The 22,612-nt window shown below is 43.8% G+C and overlaps 1 protein-coding gene across 1 annotated transcript; it reads left to right on the top strand.

Annotated features, from left to right (window-relative positions):
- The first annotated feature begins 2,849 nt into the window (after positions 1-2,849).
- On the top strand, positions 2,850-17,753 carry LOC110529757 (isthmin-2). The gene is made up of 6 exons (XM_036985241.1): positions 2,850-4,126; positions 7,408-7,662; positions 11,449-11,770; positions 14,358-14,495; positions 14,707-14,775; positions 14,907-17,753. Exons 1-6 carry the CDS (start codon positions 3,797-3,799, stop codon positions 15,422-15,424), a joined length of 1,632 nt encoding a protein of 543 aa, XP_036841136.1. The 5' UTR covers positions 2,850-3,796; the 3' UTR covers positions 15,425-17,753.
- Positions 17,754-22,612: the final 4,859 nt, after the last annotated feature.

Genomic DNA, 22,612 nt, shown 5'->3' with positions numbered 1-22,612 from the left:
AAGTCCCTGACTAAAGAATGGAAATGTAGAAGTGGAACTTAGGGGATTTGAGTATCTCTTGACCTACACTACAGTGGGGTAGGGATAAAAAAAAAGTCACCAAGGTCCTATCGTGTGTGTTCGTTTCGAAGTGTGTAAGCCCCTATCGTTGTCTTAATGTATCTTAACTTATTGTGAATTCATTTTTTTGTGTTGGACCTAAATGTTGAATCTTATTTCCGTGTTCCAACTGCATTATGGGGGCTTCTAGTGCAATAATAACAAGATGGGGAGGAAGAGTTTTTCTATTGCCATTAAAATATACAATTTGTTTGGTTGTACCAATGGAGTTAACGAATCAGAGAAATGGAATCCCTAGAACCGCGATCTACATTTTGTTCTAGGGATTATATTTCTAGGATAACAGCAGAAGTTATAATGCAAGAAAGAAGTAAATAAATAATATATAGCATTCATGACTAATAGGGCAACATATAGGCTTCATATCAAATGAGGTACACCGTCAAGTGTAGCTTATTATTGAACTTTCCACTCTGATCGGTGTGTTAGGCTTTAATATTGTCATGGGGGTTCTTTCCCTGACCAATGTTGACATTATCTGCTGTTTACACAGTAAATGAACAGGTAAAATCTCAATGTCTTGGACCTATTATCAGAGCTAATCCTCTCTCGCTCTCTCTATCTCTCTCTGTGTGTAAGCTACATATTTCACCAGTTTAGAAGAATAGGGTAAGAACCCTTTTGAAGAGCTGCCATGTTGTGAATATTTCATATATATATATAAAGAGAAAAAAAAGCTGTAATATATATATGCATGTGTGTGTGTATATATATATATATATTACAGCTTTTTTTCTTCAGCCTTTAATATTTAGTGTTTATGCCTGCACTCGAATGACTTAAGCCCAAATGTCTTAAACATGTCTATACTCTCTAGCGTATTTAACATGTCTATCGCTGAAGAGTCTTTAATATTTCTATAAGCTTCATAAGAGCCATGTCGTGTGAAGTGTTTCTCTTGGGGTTGGTATCATGGACACCGATTTTTAGGCTAGTCCTGGACTGAAAAAACGATTTGAATGGAGATTCTTGGCTTAATCTGTGTCCGGGAAACTGACCGTTACCGAAGAACCACGTGGTTTGAGTCTCTAACTGTATATCTTCTAAGTGCTTATCTTAATAACCAGCGTTGATGTCTTCGTAAACTATGACACCCTGGTCATAATATGACCCACCTGTTTATCTGTATGTATGAAGATGATGCATCCTAGCCATGCTTCTCTGATGTACAGATATGTCCTTATTTGGTAAAACTTCCTATTGATACCTTCTTCACAGTGCATTATAAGTGCATTTATAGTGCCTATATATAATGCACGACATAGACATACAGGAAGTGTTACGCCTTTATTTATTACAAATGTCCTATTTTTTTTCAATCTGCTCTATTTTGTGGAAGATGTTTCTAATATAATGTCTCTGTGGCAGCTCTAAATGAAGACACCTAAAGGGTTCTTTGGTTATTTCTGTATAATCCTTTTTTGGTTCCAGGTAGAACCCTTTTTTTTGGGGGGGGGGGGTCCAGAACCTTTAACCAAAAGGTTATTTTGCGGGTTCTTTGTTGGGTGAAATAGTTCTGCCTGGAAGCAAAACGGTTCTACAGGGACAGCAAAAGAAACCTTTTAGGAAGACTTTTGATGGAGTATGTCTTCATGTCAGACGGACCACATCTTCAGTGCTAGTACTACTGACAGGCATTGGTAACATACAGATGATGTAGCCTCACTGAAATGACAGGCTTTACGGCTGGCTAACTGACGCTTGGTTTAAACAAAGCATATTTTCCCGCCAGCGGTCTCTCACAACGATTCTTCTCTAATATGGCATTCCAGAATTGGCTGATTTTGTGTTTTAATTTGAGTTTGTTTTGTTTAAATGTTATGTTTGACTTTCCATGGCTCAATTTATGGGTCAGTTCAAGTATAATATTGTCTTTAGTCAAATATCCAGTTTGTAGTGTGTGTGAGTGTACATATTTTTTATTTGTATTGGAAGTAGAAATATGTGGAAGAGAGCTGCGGTTAGCACTGTGATCATTCCACTACTACAAACTCCTTATTACACTATGGCTGAGATTTTAAAGTGTCTATAATTTGTCCAGACGTAACATTTTAAACTTGCTACTTTTCTGTTGTGTTTAGTTAAATCTGGGTGGGCCCATGTAGTCTGTCTTCATTCCAAATGGCACCATATTCCCTATAGTGCACTACTCTTGACCAGAGCCCTTGTCAAGATGGTGCACTATCTAGGGAATAGGGTGCTATTTGGGATCACCCTCTGTATCCTGTTCCCATCTCCTTTCTATTGAGGCATGATGTGATTGCTGACATCCAGTAACATGACCATTTATCTCAGGAAGGCTGTTTAGATTTCAATAATACTATAAACATATGTGATTAATCATTTATCTAACTCAAAGTAAATGTTTTTTAAATTAAAAGATTCAAAGGCCCTTTGATGTAACATTACATCGTTTAACTTGCAATGGAAAGAGAGATGTGATCTGACCTACTCTGTAAATGCATATACACCTGTATGTTATCAGTAGGCTTTTACTCTTGGCAAGTTCAATGTTTGGAGAGAAACCACTTGATGGGGTTTTTGAAACTATGGTTTGTGTTGACTGCTGTTGGAAACAGTGCTGAGATTAAATCCATTTTTGTTTGTGTCAAGCTCTTGGTTAGATTTGTCTTCTACAAAGGTCTATCTGCATACAATGTGTAACATAATCTATCGGGAAGACTTTACACAATGAATAGCATTAAATGACTTCCAACTTTCTATCTTAAAGAAAGCATATAGTTTATCCTGTTTATATAAAAGTACACACGCAGCAAAGAGCGGTAGGGAGAGAGTGGACACACAAGCCGATCTCTGAAATATATTCATATAGTTAAATAGGTGAATAACTGGGGCCAATATCGGCATGTAAAACTGTATCTGTTACTGGAGAGTGACGCCTCTTGCCGTGAAGTTTGCATTGACGCACCATATTTTTACATGAAGGGTAGTGTGAAAGTAGACCTATGATCAGCGCCTTTGCTCAGGGGGAATGTTTTCTTGACGTGTGACACCTAATGTGCCTAATGGTGTTGGCTCCCTGGTAATCCATTTAATCCAGTCTACAAAGTCACTTATCTCCTCTCCCATTATGCGCGTGCCAATTATCAGTCGTTTCTGTGTCCCGGTCACATCTCCAAAGGGCTCTCTCCCTCTCTATTTGGATAACTAGATCCGCGAGACACCCCCTCTTAAGCATCACCCCTCTCTTCAACAGTGTGGAAGGTGTGAAGACGTGCGTATCCGAACCAGTGCGACTCAGACACTGATTGATTTGGACAAACCTGCGTTGTAGATAATCGACTGACTTCAATTGGATAATGGATTAACGCGTCAGAGATAACGCAAACAGGCTATTCTCAACTCCAGATGTCAATGTATTGGAAGAAAACACTCACCCATCCATAAGGAAGTGTACCCAACTATTTTAACCTAGTTGAATAAACCGTTCACCGGTGCGCACTGAGAGAGTGCGTGGTTGTGTGTGTGTCTTTTGTACTTATAGCCCAAGTTGGTCTGGTTAAATGGGGAGGCTTGAAGAACCTAGACATTGACCTAGACGCAACATATAGGCAGGCAGGCAGGCAGACAGTGAAAGGAGAAATCAGTCGCTTTGAGAGTCTGAGTGGTCAGAGTTGCGTCGAAGTGCGGCAGAGGGATATGGATTGTGCGTCGAATGCCATCGGACATCAGCGCGCATCTCTATCAAGAGGAAGACTCTAAAGCTGTTGCTGCTGGTCGAATAGGTGACCTGCTCGTAAGGAAACAAGTTCTGGAAAAGAGAAGCTCGGATGAGGACAGAAAACAACGTTTCTCTCGCTACGTAAAGAATATACAAGTTAGGGATAGATTGGGGACTTCAAATTACTTGTTAGTTGTCACTTCAATGGAGAAAATGATTCAAGTCGGAGGGAGATGTCTGACAATATTGATGATCTTTTTAGTACTTTTCGTTGGATTGGTGATGGGCTTTCCCACCAAACAGCACAACGGCGTGTCTTTGGAGGTAGGCACATTTATTTTCTTGATTATTTTCATCTACAAAGATTTGTCCAATTCCGTGCAATGCGTTCCAAATGTAACGAGTGAAATGTGATGCAAATTGTATTTAAATGAATTGCGCATATGTAAATTATTTAATATTTAATGACTACAATATTTGAATATATTACACACATGTCTACGTGCAAATTACAGTATGAGTTATTTTGATGCCATTATGCCAATTGTTTATTTAAGTCAAATTAATTGTGATAACTGAATTAGTTTCCAGAAAATAACTACTGCTCTTCCTGCCAAAAACATTCTGCATTGTCATTCACATCATTCAAATGTTTACTTGATAGCAAACCATAATCACCAGCATCACAGACTGACTTACAATGCTGTGCACTCATAGCAGACTGTCATTGCCCATTCCCTGTTCATGAACCAAAGGAAACTTGTTTCAATGAAGCTCTGGGGCCTTGGGGCAAAGTGTTGTTCTGTGTTTCTCCATGTATAGTAAGGTATCTGAGCATCCAGAGAAGGTCAGCCTGAGCTAAGCAGCATAGCATTACACAGCAGCTACAATGCATTCAAAGGCTGTATTCCCTTTGAACACACATACCTAGCTCACATCTGTAACCGGATCCAATAGGGGTATTTGTGCCGCTCATGGACGTGTGTGTATAGAGGGCTTGAAGGTCACCGTGAACAGAATCAGATGTACGAATGAAAGAAAGGTGCAAACAGACAGATTCCAGATCTGTGTTATGAAGTCGTTCCTTTGTACTTTCTCTCCCCTGGCTCTCCTCCAGTGGGTGCCCTATTGATGTCCCGATGCCCATGGCCTATAACTGATGGATGATTCATGTCAGTTGGACGTCAAACAGTTAGGGAGAGAGGAACTGAGAGGGAGGGAGTGAGAGACAGAGAGGAAGAGTGTGACTGGTGGTGCTGAATGCGCGTTTTGGGCACCAGCGAGTATGACCCTATGTCACCTTTCTTGGTGACCTGTTAGACGCCAGTGTAAGCGGATAGAGGAGGGGCTGGTTTGTACAGTAGAGGAATGAGAGGCACAATAACAAGGGCTTACATAACCAAGTGGGTTAAAAGGAACCCTCAGCAGCTCTCTCTCGCACTGGAATAAGGTCAGAGGTCAGGCTGGTTGATTGTTTATGTTGGCTCTTTACTGAGTTAATGTGGAATTTCCTGTTTTTGGTTTCCCCCTCATCATGGGGGGCAGAGGAGGGGTGTGAAGTGTGCATGGCCTCATTCCCAAATATTGAGACCTGTTTGCTTTATTTATCTGTTCGGTTTCACCCCCCTCCCCTCCTTTCCTCTCTCCCTCTTTCAAGCGCTTGCACTTGTTTTTTCTTTTTTCTTTTCCACATTTTCAAAGAGGCGATCAAAGGACCCCATAGTTTATTGTTCTTCTGTAATGGTTAGAAAATGGCCAAGTGCAGAGGCCTTTGATATCTGTGGACACATAAATCAGGCCTGCCTGCCACACCACCCGCCCACCCGCCTGCCTGCCTGCCTGCCTGCCCGCCCGCCTGCCTCTCCTCTGCTTCATCATCCATACAGTACTGTACATCCACCTCCCCTCCTTTCCTCTTCTGTCCCCGCTGAATGTGTGTCACCACCGACTACTAGGCCGGCCGGCCTAAATGGCTCCAGTGTCCCCCCAGCCACCCCCTACAAAGGACACTAAGCTTTGTTTCATGACGGAAGAGGAATTTAATGGTAATTCCTTTGTTGTGTGTCGGAAAGGCCAGGGCTCCCACTGCTGCACATCCATAGTGGCTCGTAAAGACAGACCGCATACCATCAACCAATAGGCCTTTGATCATCAGGGGAGCCCCTCTGCAGAGAGAGAGAGAGGAGAGAGAGAGAGGAGGAGGAGACTGAATACAGAATCCAGATGTGAAAAAGACAAGATGAGGAAGGTGTGAAAATATGTGGCCCTTCATGATTCCAATCTTAAAGTCTTGTCGGTGTATATCTTTGTGTGTCAGGAGTATCTTATATGAGCTCCTTTAACTAGATCTAACTTCTGACAATACTTCTCTAGTCAGACCATGATACAAGTGGTAGAAACCATGCATTGAAGATCTTTTAATGCTAAGCCTCATAGGGACCTGCCTAGACCCCAGGGGAAGCCTTTCTGATCCCCCTCTGCCTCTCTCTCTTCGTCAGAATCCTCTGTTTACTCTTTCTAATTCCCCTTTCTCTCTCCCCATCTTCCTCTCCCGTCCTCATGCTGTTTGACAGGGGTTACCTCTAAATGGTGGCCATGTGTTCTCATGGTTGGATCTGATCTGATGGACTTTTTTTTATGGGACAATTGCAGCCACTGAAAAAGTATGGTCTGTTTTCGGCCCCATAACCACAATTGCTCAACCGTTTTGTCATGGCTCCAGATTTTTTTCCCCCTCATTGTTTTAAATGGCACCACATTTTCGACCGCAAACTGGCACGGCTCCAGACACTGAGGCCCCGTCAGATGTTTGGGCTATTTATTTATAGATGCTGGCTGAATTAAAAGCTTAGAGTAGTGGAAGTTACCCTTAGATCAGCTCACCCTCCCTAAATTTGAACTTTAACTGTAAGAGTGGAGAAACGTCAAACTGATCTTAGCTCAGAATTAGGGGAGAACTTCATCCTACTCTCTGATGAGCTTCAATTTAGAAAAAGACATTGACATGTGTCTGATGGTTGGAATCTGACTGAGGAGGACCCCTACAACTTGTGTCTGTGTATAGCGGGTAGCTGTGTGGCGGCACGGCAGGTTGAGACACACAAGGCCAGCCTGCCCACCGTCCCAGGGGTCCCACGACTCCGAGGCTCTCTCATTAAAACTAGAGAATCTGGCACAGTCTCCTCTTTGTCAAAGGCCTGGATGCCAGGGCTTTGGCTGCTGTGGGAAAAAAGAGAAATGGATGGACTAGGATGGGTTGGTTGGTAGGTTGGTTTGTTGGTTGGTTGGTTGGTTGGTTGGTTTGTTGGTTGGTTGGTTTGTTGCCCTCATGGTTTTCAGAACGGTCTAACAGCATGGACAGTGGAAACATGATAGTAACATGGTGGAAATGTTATAGGGGGTTGACAATGAAATCCCCAATGTTTTTAAGCTTTCATATAACAACCTGCTAAATTAAACTAGCAAGTTTAACCTATGTGGCTTTAAACCAGCCAGTAGCAAATGTACTTACTGTGTGTTATTCATTTCATCCAAGTCTTTAGAATGGTCCAGTCCACTGTGTTTCATCATGATGCTTAATTGAGGTCTCCTATCTTTTTACTTAGGCTCGTGCTCAGTCGCCCGCCAGTGGGGTCCATCGTGGACCGGAGGCCCTGGAGCAGCAGAACCAGGTCCAGAGCCTCCTCCCCCCTGACACGGAGCACCGCCACAAGAGGAGGTGGTCTCACTCTCAGCATCGCTCCGTAGGGGTTCTGCCCCAGCCTGAGCCGGAGGAGGAGATGAAACCCTTCGTTCTGGACCTCAAGAACTTCCCCGAGCTCGCCAATGCAGATATCAGCTCTCAGAACCCCAACATCCAGGTGAGTGGTGATGATTATTGATTGGATATTTGAAAAAAATTCTCACTCTCAGATATTTCTTTACAGAGATCTCTTTGCATTGTAGGGTTGGGAAACTCATCCTATACCAATGTGTGGCAGAGTGTGCCCACTTGGTTAGGCAGTATAGAGAGAGATCTGTTACCTTCATTCATTTCTATTGTGTTGATTTTCTCTGTGGCATGATGAGTGGGATATTTCATAAAATTTCAGCAGAAGGACAACTCAGCTCCACATAACATAAATCTACCTCTAGTAGAAAATCTGCTTCATTCCTCCCATTTCCTGTGATTTCTCAAGCGATTAGCCTCAATGTCTTCAGCATGCACTTCCATTCAACTCATCTCAATCTCACAGTAGTTGGTTACATCTTCTGGTTGATTCCAGGATGTGGTTAGCTGGAGCTGCATGTAATGACCTCAGGCTGGCTCTGCCCTCTACTGGGGATGGAAGTCCCTCACTATAGCCCCCCAGTTGCCTGGTCCTGACATTCTCTACTATGTAGACTGTGGCCTGAATAGCACCCTATTCCCTGGGGCTCAAAAGTAGTGCACTATATAGAGAATTAGGCTGCCAATTGGAGCTTTAACATACAGGATGAGTCTTACAGTAGTCACCTACCAGTCTAATGAGGAGTTACTTACCAGTCTAATGAGGAGTCGCCCACCGGTCTAATGAGGAGTCGCCTACCGGTCTAATGAGGAGTTACCTACCAGTCTAATGAGGAGTCACCTACCAGTCTAATGAGGAGTCACCTACCAGTCTAATGAGGAGTCACCTACCAGTCTAATGACGAGTCACCTACCAGTCTAATGAGGAGTCACCTACCAGTCTGAGGAGTCACCTACCAGTCTAATGAGTAGTCACCTACCAGTCTAATGAGGAGTCGCCTACCAGTCTAATGAGGAGTCACCTACCAGTCTAATGACGAGTCACCTACCAGTCTAATGACGAGTCACCTACCAGTCTGAGGAGTCACCTACCAGTCTAATGAGGAGTCATCTACCAGTCTAATGAGGAGTCACCCACCAGTCTAATGAGTAGTCACCCACCAGTCTAATGAGTCACCCACCAGTCTAATGAGGAGTCATCTACCAGTCTAATGAGGAGTCATCTACCAGTCTAATGAGGAGTCACCCACCAGTATAATGAGGAGTCATCTACCAGTCTAATGAGTAGTCATCAAGCAGTCTAATGAGTAGTCACCTACCAGTCTAATGAGGAGTCACCTACCAGTCTAATGAGGAGTCACCTACCAGTCTAATGAGGAGTCACCTACCAGTCTGAGGAGTAGTCACCTACCAGTCTAATGAGGAGTCACCTACCAGTCTAATGAGGAGTCACCTACCAGTCTAATGAGTAGTCATCAAGCAGTCTAATGAGTAGTCACCTACCAGTCTAATGAGTCACCCACCAGTCTAATGAGGAGTCACCTACCAGTCTAATGAGGAGTCACCTACCAGTCTAATGAGGAGTCACCTACCAGTCTGAGGAGTAGTCACCTACCAGTCTAATGAGGAGTCACCTACCAGTCTAATGAGGAGTCGCCCACCGGTCTAATGAGGAGTCACCTAACAGTCTGAGGAGTCACCTACCAGTCTAATGAGGAGTCACCTACCAGTCTAATGAGGAGTCACCTACTAGTCTAATGAGGAGTCACCTACCAGTCTAATGAGGAGTCACCTACCAGTCTAATGAGGAGTCACCTACCAGTCTAATGAGGAGTCACCTACAAGTCTAATGAGGAGTCGCCCACCGGTCTAATGAGGAGTCACCTACCAGTCTGAGGAGTCACCTACCAGTCTAATGAGGAGTCACCTACCAGTCTAATGAGGAGTCACCTACTAGTCTAATGAGGAGTCACCTACCAGTCTAATGAGGAGTCACCTACCAGTCTAATGAGGAGTCACCTACCAGTCTAATGAGGAGTCACCTACCAGTCTAATGAGGAGTCACCTACCAGTCTAATGAGTAGTCACCTACCAGTCTAATGAGGAGTCACCTACCAGTCTAATGAGGAGTCACCTACCAGTCTAATGAGTAGTCATCTACCAGTCTAATGAGGAGTCACCTACCAGTCTAATGAGTAGTCACCTACCGGTCTAATGAGGAGTCGCCCACCGGTCTAATGAGGAGTCACCTACCAGTCTGAGGAGTCACCTACCAGTCTAATGAGGAGTCACCTACCAGTCTAATGAGGAGTCACCTACCAGTCTAATGAGGAGTCACCTACCAGTATAATGAGGAGTCACCTACCAGTCTAATGAGGAGTCACCTACCAGTCTAATGAGGAGTCACCTACCAGTCTAATGAGGAGTCACCTACCAGTCTAATGAGTAGTCACCTACCAGTCTAATGAGGAGTCACCTACCAGTCTAATGAGGAGTCACCTACCAGTCTAATGAGGAGTCACCTACCAGTCTAATGAGGAGTCACCTACCAGTCTAATGAGTAGTCATCTACCAGTCTAATGAGGAGTCACCTACCAGTCTAATGAGGAGTTACCTACCAGTCTAATGAGGAGTCACCTACCAGTCTAATGAGTAGTCACCTACCAGTCTAATGAGGAGTCACCTACCAGTCTAATGAGGAGTCACCTACCAGTCTAATGAGGAGTCACCTACCAGTCTAATGAGGAGTCACCTACCAGTCTAATGAGGAGTTACCTACCAGTCTAATGAGGAGTCACCTACCAGTCTAATGAGGAGTTACCTACCAGTCTAATGAGTCACCCACCAGTCTAATGAGGAGTCACCTACCAGTCTAATGAGGAGTCACCTACCAGTCTAATGAGGAGTCACCTACCAGTCTAATGAGGAGTCACCTACCAGTCTAATGAGGAGTCACCTACCAGTCTAATGAGGAGTCACCTACCAGTCTAATGAGTAGTCATCTACCAGTCTAATGAGGAGTCACCTACCAGTCTAATGAGGAGTTACCTACCAGTCTAATGAGTCACCCACCAGTCTAATGAGGAGTCACCTACCAGTCTAATGAGGAGTCACCTACCAGTCTAATGAGGAGTCACCTACCAGTCTAATGAGGAGTTACCTACCAGTCTAATGAGGAGTCACCTACCAGTCTAATGAGGAGTTACCTACCAGTCTAATGAGTCACCCACCAGTCTAATGAGGAGTCACCTACCAGTCTAATGAGGAGTCACCTACCAGTCTAATGAGGAGTCACCTACCAGTCTAATGAGGAGTCACCTACCAGTCTAATGAGGAGTCACCTACCAGTCTAATGAGTAGTCATCTACCAGTCTAATGAGGAGTCACCTACCAGTCTAATGAGGAGTTACCTACCAGTCTAATGAGTCACCCACCAGTCTAATGAGGAGTCACCTACCAGTCTAATGAGTAGTCACCTACCAGTCTAATGAGGAGTTAAATCCTAACAAATGCTCAGGAAGTAGGATCATCTGATTGAGTGCTCAATGCATATCTTGTTTCTACCTGGCCAAGTCAGAGCTATAAATTAGGCAGGTCAGTTTCCCTGGTACTTCTGGAGGTTGGGATTATTTCCAAGGAGTCTGCTCAGTCATATCTTGGTTTCATTGTGGCTTTCGAATACACCCGCTTTATATAATTTAAAGAGCTTGTCTTTTTTAAATGTTATTTATTTATTTATTTTGTACAGACTTTGTGTGCACGAATACACCTGAGTATGTAGAGGTTGCCAGTTTAGCATGCGCAGACCTTTGATACCAGGCTTGCACGTTTTGTAATAACATTTACTAACACCCTCTTTCCTCTCAACCTGTCCCAGGTGACCATTGAGGTGGTGGATGACCCTAACATAGAAGTGGAGATGGATCTGGTAACGGACAAGGACTGGATCCCTCCTTCCTCCCCTTCCACTGTAGACTGGCTGGGCGGTAAGAAGCTGTTCTGGCCCCTGTTCTGGGGCTACACAGATGCTGACTCCAGTGAGGATGGAACTGGCCGCTCAGGGCTGGAGGAGACTGAAGAGGAGGAGGAGGACGATTACCTGTTGGAGTATGGTAGTGAGGAGCCCCTCCCAAGTGGAGTGGGGGGAGACTGGGACAGTCGCTGGAACGAGGGTTGGGACGCCACTCATAGCTACTATGGTGAGGCTTCTTGTCTTCGCTAAGACTGAGTTTACACAGGCAGCCAAATTCTGATCTTTTGCCAATAATAGTTTTTTTTTACCAATCAGATCAGATCTTTTGCCAATAATTGGGGAAAAAAACAGAATTGGGGTGCCTGTGTAAACTCCTAAGTGGCACAGTGTCTGTCTAGATGTCACACCAGCCATCTTAGTTAACACCTAACTTGGGATCACTTTGAGTACAGTAGACATTTCAGTTGCTACTGGCATTTCTCTACATGCCAGTAGCAACTGATAATCTAGGCAATCATTTTGGCTTCCAGGCAACGGTTCTGGACCCAAGTCTTTCCAAAAATCGTTCTAATTGGAAAAACTTTCATCTTTGATCCACTGGTCTTTGGCATGCCTCTCTGAGACTAGTTGACAAAATGGCATCCAAAAGTTGAGGATGTTTTGAAATGGTGGGAGATAAAATGGTGGGCGAGAAAGAGAAACAAAGAGATTTATAGGAAGTTAATGTAGAAAAGTGGTACAATATAGACAGATAGCACACAGAATTGAGAGAGATAGAGAGACCGAAGTATTGACTGAGCATGCGAGCAAGAGAGCTCTCCACTCTGCGAGCACTCGACCGTCAGGCCCATTGTGGAGCCCAAGCCTTTGAAGTGGACACTGGGTCCCAGCTCGCAGCTCACTGTGGAGGCCTGCTGTCTTTTGAAGATGGGCCCGATGCACTCGCTAATGGCAGCGTGAGCCTGTTCCCCCTGACAGACAAAACAGCTCACTGCTTGTGAACAATTAGAGGGCAGATTGGGAAGAGGGGATGACAGGGGCCATTCGGCTGGGTCTTTCATCCCCCCTCCGGGACCCCAGGCCCCCAGACCCTGGCTCGGCCCTCTGCCCTGGGCCCTAGGCGGCAAGGCCTTTTGAGACAGTTCAAGAATTCGGGGGCTTTCAGGGCTGTGCAGAACATTTACTCCTCTATTGTTTTTTGTTTCTCTTAATTCTCCTCAGTCTGTTTTCTCCTTCTGCATGGTGGGAAAAGAGCAGCATGCCTTCTGGTTGCACAGGCAGATAGCTTTATTCAGCCCCGCAGAGCAGAGCCAATGAAAAGAGAAGGGAAGAGTATGGATGTGGAAACTTTAAAGGAATGGAAACGACAGTGGGATGGGAGAATCCGGCCTAGGAGGATAGGCAGAGAGGGGTTACAACTTCGTAGTTTGATGAATGTTTACGTTGATAGTGCACAGGCAGAGGAGCTCCCTGTTTAATTCTAAGTCACTCATTTTAGCCAGTGTGCCCTTTGCCTCTACCCTTCAGATCAGACAAAGGGATTGATTTCAGACAAAAGAGACGGACTGTTAACTCTTGAGCTCTTAACCTCAAACCTCAATGAACCAAAACACAGTACATTCCGATAACAAAGTCAGTTGAACAATTTCACTGAGTATAGGATGTGTATGCGCATGTGCATCTGGCTTGAACGTTGCTAAATGAGGTGTATGTTGGTTAGGAACAAGGCGACCATGTCTATTAAGTGGTCATATATAAAATAAGATTCTAGTGAATATAAAGTATGTATGCCAGACTAGCGTAATGTAACATTGGGGCTTCCCTTCTGTAATTAAAACGCTCCTGTACTGAGAAGAGTCTATTCCTGTGTTCTGGCCACATGGTGAGCTGGCAGCGCCACAAAGGCCCAAGCTGCACCACCAACAAAGCTGCCATTTCTGCGCCCACCTCATCTTGTCTGTAATCGAGGGCGGACATGTTTTCGATATCATTAACACCAGACTCAAACCTCTCAGAAGCAGATGGAGAACTTCAGCCTCATTGCGGAGACTTGTCTCTAATTTGGCAGAGTCTACATTACAGGACTATGGGGCTGGGAGAAGGTTAGACCCGAGGAAAATTATACTGTTGCCTGAGATAGAAAACGTATATACAGGGCTTGTTATGGCTTAGCTATAATAGCAAATATTAACATTTAGTCCATAGATTTTTTTTGCAGATAATATTATTTTAGAAAAACTGCTAATTAAGGGGTCTTTGAGAGGGAAACGCTACTCCTGTGTAAGAGTCTACAGTATGTTCCGACTTATACTTCGGTTCAGGAAAGGCATCTAAACCTAATCTAGCATTCTTTCCCAGCAGCATTATTTACTATGCAGAGTTTCCTTCGTGCCCACTCCTAATCAATCCTTTCAAGTTGTTGTTTTCCTTTTCCGTGATAGCTTGTTAAATGTATGTGGTGAACAAACCAAATGCTTTTAATGGGAGTTCTACACAGTTACGGAACCTAGTTAGGGAACCCTACAGCTGGGAGAGGAATTCAACTCTCTGATTAGAGAGTGAGCATTAGGGGGATTCTAGGGGTGTGTAGTTGTGGTTCCTACACATCCGTTATGGAAGGCGTGAGATACTAGCTTACTGTGACCAGACAGAAGTTTTGCTAGCTAAACCAAAGGTGAAACAAAGACAAGTATTAGTCTGTTCCCAGGCTAATGAGTTACAGTTACCCCACAACATGGAAACCACTATGTAAATCCAAATCCTTATCATTAATGAGTTTTTCAGTTTTGCTGTCTTGTCTTCCCCCCGTACAGAGGAGGGGACGGAGGAGTGGAGTGCCTGGTCTCTGTGCTCAGTCACCTGTGGTCATGGAGAGAGGAAGAGAACACGGTCCTGTGGTTACAGCTGCACCCTGACAGAGGCCACCAAATGTGACATGGAGCCTTGTCCAGGTGAACTTCACACACAACGTTTATTCTAGATTCCGGTCACAAACTCCTAGTCCCGAGCCACAGGATGTACAGGCTTTTGCTCCAGCCCAGCACTTACACACCCAATCCAGCTAATTTAAGTTAGTTGGTCGACTAGTCGATTAGCTGAATCATCTGTGAATGTGAGCTAGAGACGTGACCTAACTAAATGGTACCGTTCCTATCTCTGCAGACGCTGTCAACACAGTGGCTGAACCTTTCCCCTTCGAGATGGAGAACGGCACTGAACCGTTTGGCACAGGTATGTCGAATCAATGTACACTTAGCAAATGGTCAAGCAAATAGGTTAGTCAAACTAGCAAACATGGGCAGTTAGAATGCACCTACTAATCGAATTACATCTAACATGGTCTCTCTCTCCTCTCCCTCTAGATGTGGACACATGTGAGAAGTGGCTGAACTGTAAGAGCGACTTCCTCCAGAGATACCTCAACCAGGTCCTTTCAGAACTACCCAGCTGCCCCTGTGCCTACCCCTCGGCCGCCGCCTACACCGTGGTCAGCGCTTTCGACGAGGGACACGACCGGACCTTCCGTTGGCATGACGCCAGTGGCCCTAAAGAACGCCTGGACATCTACAAACCCTCTGCGAGGACTTGCATCCGCTCTGCCCTCTCCAGCGATGTCGCTACGCTCGGCGCCCAGCACTGTTGCTACGACGACCGTGGCTGTCTGATCACACGGGGTAAGGGTGCAGGAACGCCCAACCTGATCAGCACGGATTTCTCCCCGGAGCTCCACTTCAAGGTGGACGTGCTTCCCTGGATCCTGTGTAAAGGGGACTGGAGCCGCTTCCACGCGGTGCGGCCGCCCAACAACGGCCTGGTCTGCCCGGAGAACCCCCACCATGACGTGTTCATGAACGAGCTGGAGGAGGCCCGGGAATACTGAGAACACACACAGCAGCCAAAACTACACTAACCAGAATTCACCCGTACAGTGGGGCCCAATCCTAACTTGAGAAGGGAGCGCTTGTAGGACTGTTTTGCATAGCTTTTTGCATTTTGCATATAAGGAGGTATGGCGGTTGCAAGGTTGAGGTGCAAGTTGATTTCAAGTTAGGATTTGGCACATTAAACACCCTGTGACCAGACCCAACAGAACAGAACTGAACTTCATTGAACTGAACAACAACTAAAAAAGACGCAGTCCTGTCAATGCTTGCCGACGTGTTTCGCATCCAGCATGGTACCAAGCTCTCTGTCTCTCTCTCTCGCTGTCTGTCCATGACATTGTCGTCTAGCCTGTTGGTGGCTTGTTGTAGGTGTTGTGGCTCTGTGTGACTGACAAAGGCAACATAAACATCCCAAATGTACTTCCTGATTTGATTTTGCTGTGTGAGATGTTTGATACTGTAGTAAGTCTTGTTTTGAAAAGGGGATTGTGGAATGTGTCATGCCCAACACATGAATATAGTCATAACTATGCTGCTATGAGAAGATGAAGTTAAATAGGTACTGGAGGGGGATATATGATTCAACAAACATGAATTTGCTGAAAGGTTATTCTTAAAAAATATAATCTAAAGCTGAGGAGAGAATTTGGTCTAAAGAAAGAAGTTTACAAGCACGAACAACCACACCCAGCACCTCATGCTCATTCTTGATAACATGCCAACAGAACAACTTCTTAGAAGCTTGGAGGTGGAGACAGTCTTCTGGTCTGGACTGAACTTCTCATCCTCTGAAGCTTGGAGGTGGAGACAGTCTTCTGGTCTGGACTGAACTTCTCGTCCTCTGTTTCAACATTGACAGTTTGAGAACCTTCAATCATGGATGTTTCTACAGTTTTCTCAGGGGGACTCATATTGTTAGAGATTATAGCCCATATGTACCTCAACAGTGGAGCAGCATTGGGAACCACTACTTCAGAGTGCACTTCAGAGTGCACTTCGGACTGTACTTCAGAGCGCACATTAAAGATGAGAATGGTACCTGTTACGGAAACGAAAAAGTTGGATCTACAGTGTAAATGGATGAAGAGCGGATAAATACAGTATTAATTCAGATAAAGTTATGAAATGATGCTCTTTGTGCGGTTTTTGGCAAGCCATTTTTTCTGTCAATGTAATTAAAGTTGAATAGCTGTTCTATTCCATTGCGATATGTTGCATTGTTTTTGCAAAGACTTCATAGGAGTGGGAACTGTTGGCTTGAAGTCTTAACATTTATGCTCCAAACCTCTTTCAGGAATTCAGTTTTTTTTTTAATGTGTGCAAACATGCATTACATTTTGAAATCACATGTTGTTGTTTTTTTAAAGGAAGGCACTTTATTTAAGGTATATATATATATATATATATATATATATATACAAACGATGGCATGTATGAAAATCAAATGTTTATATGTTATAATGTTATAATTGTGAAAGGGTAACTTGCCAGAAATGCTGCATTGTTCATTTGTAAAGTATATTATCATGTGAGTTTCTGTTTTAAAAGCATGGTTGATATTTTGTGATTTCTTAAACTAGTATAACTATACTCATAGAAAAAAGGTGCTATCTAGAACCTAAAAGGGTTCTTCGGCTGTCCCCTTAGGAGAACTCTCAGAACAACCCTTGTTCGTTCCAGGTAGAATCCTTTTGGTTCCAAGTTGAACGGTTTTGGGTTCCATATAGAACCTTTTCAACAGAGGGTTCTACGTGGAACCCAAAATGGTTCTACCTGGAACAAAAAAAGGGTTTTACCTGGAGCCAAAAAGGGTTGTCCTATGGGGACAGCTGAAGAACCCTTTTGTAACCCTTTTGTCTAAGAGTGTACCATATTGTCTTGTACAGTATTTATTGTCCGTTTTTTTAAGTCTGCTAAAGCTTTGAAATGACTCTACTAAAACCCACATGGTGCGCTACTAGGAATGCAAAATTCACAACATTCACTTTCCCAAAATACCCAGGTAAAGAAAATCCTGGCTGGAATATTTGTGGAATCAGCAGGGCATAACCTGCGAGGGAATCATCCAACCTGGAGTTCTTCAACTGGGATTTCTGGAAAACTCCTGGAATTGTTTCGGGAAAGGTTCTGGAATCTTTAAAACCTACTTCGGACTGAGACACTCTGACTCCACGGTGACGTCAGAAGGGAAACGACCTGCCTCACATGATATGACCACTCCAACAGCAACTCCATCAAGTGTCTGTATCGTTTTATCATTTTATTGTACTTCTGTGCTATGAAAATATGTTGTGACAAATACAATGAGGAATATAAAGACGTTTGCATTGATTGTCTGGCTCATAATTGTCCTTGTTCTGTCCTTCTGTATACTATCAGATGTCTTTGAAATCTGCGTAGTTTCTCTGTGTAGTTGACTTCCTCATCATACACAAAGCCACAACTCATCTACTAGATTTCAAAACACAGTAAAGCATAGGGAAAGTTGGCCGCAAATCTTTCTTTCTAGAGGTGCTTAAGTTTACTGATGTTTTGGCCCAAGGTCTTCATCAGAAAAGGCTGTTGACTACCCCCCCAAAGTCGAGATCGGTGAACTTTTAACGGCCCTGTGTTTTACTCAGTAGTATCACTTCCAAATTGAACGTTTTCACAAGAACCTGATCTGTGGAGCATGCCCTCTCTCTCTCCCAGGGTCTCAGGCAGGCAGAGAAGAAGAGAAGCTGACTGCGTTTTGATGTCTTTGTTTTTCCACTTGCTGTGCCTTAACCAGGGTCGTCCAGGCATGGCCTGCTGACTGATCTTACAAGGCTGAACCCCAGCCTCCGCATGTGTGGAGCAATCTGCTTTCACTTGGAGACCAAACGGCCTGAAACGTTATACATTTTAGGACAGGCAGAATGTTTTGTTTTTTACATCTTGGTTATTCTCGGAGCGAGCTCCTCTATGTTCTGTTGGCTGCAAACAAAAAGGCAGGATCAAAGAGGCTTTTGTCTGTCGTTGTTGATTTTGTCAGTAAGTGGGGGATTGGAGAATGATTGAGTAGACCATTGAGGTGAGTTCTATTCTCCACCTCCAAATCCTGAACTTGAGCTGCAAGACACGAAGCAACATTGGCTCATAAATGCATCTTTATTATGTAGTTCAATGATCCTCTTTGGAAACAAAATGAAGCGTTAGTTCTGTGCCACGTTAGTCGTGACTATTGACTCTATACTGAAATGATGAGAAGCAGGGTTGAACTTTGCACCCTGATTCAATCACATATGGATGAAGAGTGCTCGGACTGGTTACGTTATTATATTACCGTAGTGAAACACCATGCATCAACAGAATCACACTCAATTTGCTTTGTCGACTGTGTTCTCCAGATGGCATCAATTTGTTTTCAAAGTCCCAACCCAGATTTTGGAGAAGCCGGAGTTAATAACGGAACGAACGCTTCTTAGACCAAAACATGATGACCTATTAATTACTATAGAAATCACAGTAACCTCGTTCTCTTTCTTATTGACACAAGGAAGTATCAAGTGCAGGGATGAAAATGTGGTTTCACTTGTTACAGGGTGAGGAAGGCACATCAAATCCGCATTGATTGTTGATTCTATAACTCACAGATGGCATCATAGACAACAATCTCATCTGTTTTCTGGGTTGTTCTCGGTTCTCTAATCTGTACATAATCATGTCTGTCCGTAACTCCGTATACTCTTACAGGGGGGTTAAATAATGGAGATTCAGAGGTCAGGGCAGTGCAGATCCATAGGCGTATCATTCCTTCTCTAAAGGAAGGAACAGTCTTGAACTTTCTGTTACGTCTACTTTTTTGTCTGTCTAGTGTACCTCAAGTATACATTATTTCTTTTTTTTAAAACAATTTTTAGATTATCTTAATTCCTATAGGTCCTCACCATAATTCATAGCATAGCATTTTTTCCTGCCTCTCTGTCACCTGTAAGAAACGAGAACACCAGAGGAACACTGATACTTCTAGAACGGAACATCAGGTTGCTCATGGGTCAGGGTGGCAATTGAGTCTATACTGATTTTAAATATGTATAATTAAAAGCAGGAAAAGTGTAAAGAAGAAACACCAGTGTTGGTTTGCTCATTCACACAAATGCAGGACTGGTTAATAAGGAGTTGAGTGTGTGTGTGTGTGTGTGTGTGTGTGTGTGTGTGTGTGTGTGTGTGTGTGTGTGTGTGTGTGTGTGTGTGTGTGTGTGTGTGTGTGTGTGTGTGTGTGTGTGTGTGTGTGTGTGTGTGTGTGTGTGTGTGTGTGTGTGTGTGTGTGTGTGTGTGTGTGTGTGTGTGTGTGTGTGCGTGCGTGCGTGCGTGCGTGCGTGCGTGTGTGTGTGTTCTACAGTTATATTGTTCCAAGTTTCTAAATTCAATCAGTCAACTTTAATTTATAAAGCCCTTTCTATGGCAGCAGTTGTCACAAAGTGTATTACAGATACCTAACGTAAAACCGTAAACAGAAAGTAATGCAGAGGCAGAAGCACAGTGGCTAGGAAAAACACCATAGAAACCTAGAAAGAAACCTAGAGAGGAACCAGTCCCTTTCCGGCTGTACCCAAAATTGGTATGTGAAAGTTTGCACACATAAATGCAGTATGTGAAGATTTGTATGTATTTGAGCTGCCGGTAGAATCGTCTAACTATAAAGAAATAGCATTTTACAGTTAGTTCTAGTTCTAAGTTGACTAAAGATGAGCTGTCTGTGGAATGCGTCCAGACAGATGCTGACCACGTTTGTTCTCTGAATAATAGATAAATATCCACAGATGTGAAGACAGAACAGAGAAGAAGACATGGCTTCAAATACTCTTTGAAATCATTTCAAATACTTGATCTGTGCTTGACTGAGGTTGCCTGGTTTAATGGACCAATAGAATAGTCCCACAAGTGTAATCCCTGCCCATCTGGTACTCTAGGCAGGCTAAAACAAACGCACAACGTATTTGAACGATTTTGAATAGTATTTGAACCCAGGTCTACAGAGAAGGAGAAAGAAAATGCTCAAGGAAAGAGCATAAAAAGGATTGGAGACATTTTTGGGACTGACTAAAAATGTTATCTGAAATCTTGAATCATGCAAGAAAGAGGTGTTTTTCAATGAGCTGCATATATTTGCTCAACTCAACATGAGCGCGACACGCACATCATCTCACGGCATGGTTCTATCATTTCCACATTTCACCAAAAAACAGATGTTCATAACAGAACTAGACATTCGTTTATGGATCTTGAGTTCAGAATACACAATTCACTATGCAGTTGCTGTACACTGTAATGCAATCTTACAATACCACGCATGATAAATCCTTGTGAAGCAAAGGGTGGACGAAGAATAAGGGGGAATAGAAAAGGCTACTAGTAAAAGCGACGTTACAGTAGGTGAGGCATCGGAGAGGAAGCTGTGCAGATGGATGACGTGAAAGTATATGGATGCAGTCTTAGTCATGGCTGGCCAGGCCCAGAGCCAGGACTTGGTGGTTACGCTCCTGTTAACTCTGCTAGGCTGACAGGAATATGAGATTTCCTCAGCATGTTAAGTGCACCGCAGTGGACCAGGACCGGCATATAGTGGACTAAGTTCTCCACCACTACACTCCCTATATCCCCAACAGAATCCCCAACCCCCAACACACACTGTGGCCCGCCTATGTGAGTAGCCCGCCTATATGAGAGTAGTACACAGGCCACACATGCACACACACTTAGACACAAATACGGATCAATTACTAGAACTGACGCCATTGGAGACTGTCATACAGAAGTGATCTACTCCAGCTAATATGTAACCCCAGGAGACCTGTAAACATCTGTGTGCCTCTGAGGCGGTCACATGCTTTCTTTCTTGTGAGCAGTGATTTATGATTTACATGCATTTAACAAACAAACATAGCAACGCACACAGTCAATCAAAGGTACACAGAAAGACAGGAAACAGGGGTTGTTTTTTTAAATAAAAATGGTTCACATCCCTTTTAACCTGCATGTTGTTAGAATGTTGTAGTTGAGTATGTGTGAGGTCTCTCTTGTGGTCACATTTCCAACAGACAAAGTTGGTAGATGATTGCACATGGTCTCTGATCCAATGTACCATCTCCTGCCATTGTGCTCTTGGGCAAGGCACTTAACCCCCCACAATTGCTCTCCATCCAGGGGCACTGCACTGCTGCTGATCCTGTGCCTTTCAACGTGTGTCCTTTCTAACCAATGGATAATACAGTTGTATTCTATTCCATGTATTCTATGAGTTCTGGAGAAGTTGGTAAAGCAATTGTGGTTGACATTGACATACCTACATAGTGGCATTACTTCCTACAGTGGCGTGATTCCAATACATTGTTTGAGCAATTTTCAGCACGATGATCCCAATAGAGGACCGCAATATCCTCCTTAAAAAAGTCCCCCAAAAAAGGACCAACAAATTCCTCTGTGGAATCAGACTCCAGAAACGTTTGTTTTGATGCTGTTTTCCAGGGGGATTAATACATTTTCTCTCTGTGTGTCTCTCTCTCTTTAGTGTTATCTGCTCTGTCTCTCTCTATCTCTTCCTCTCTCTCCCCGCCTCTCTCTGTCGGCTGTTAACGTAACCACAAGACGAGCCAAGACAATACCCTGCAACATGATGAGCCTCAGCCTTGCCTAGAGAAGAGAAGCCAGCCTAGTGATACTACTGGGACGGCAGTGAGCCAGCCATAACAATAACAACATTGAACAGCCTCCGGTGCTTACAGCCTTACACTGAGCCAAGGACCAGTTCAAAAATATGATTGCTCCTTTTTTCCCCTCTGTGAATAAAGAAAGCGGAGTACCACTGAAGTTATTGGGAACAATATGTACAGGTGTGAAGTTGGCATAGAGGAGAATGAGATTTAGTAGTTCAAGGTGAAGTATAACCTACATACTGCCTGAGTTAATTTTGGATTTCATTTGATCTACCCAGTAGCCTGTATGGCGGGTATGGCCGATAACGTATCATTGATATGTCAACACACAAACAGTTCTTCAGAGAGGGGAAATCTACAATCTATGGGAGGTTGTAAAAGATTGATAAAACATGAATAAATATGGTAATAACTCATTGGTTAATCTCGTTCAACAGCCAGCTCACTCAATTGAGCCTGGGGACAAGGCTACTGATTGATTGAAGTTGTGTGATTGAGAAATTGACC

Source organism: Oncorhynchus mykiss, chromosome 8, assembly GCF_013265735.2.
Source record: "Oncorhynchus mykiss isolate Arlee chromosome 8, USDA_OmykA_1.1, whole genome shotgun sequence".
NCBI classification, from domain to species: domain Eukaryota; kingdom Metazoa; phylum Chordata; class Actinopteri; order Salmoniformes; family Salmonidae; genus Oncorhynchus; species Oncorhynchus mykiss.
Note: the sequence above shows the minus strand (reverse complement) of the source record. Positions and strands in the feature narration are given on the sequence as shown.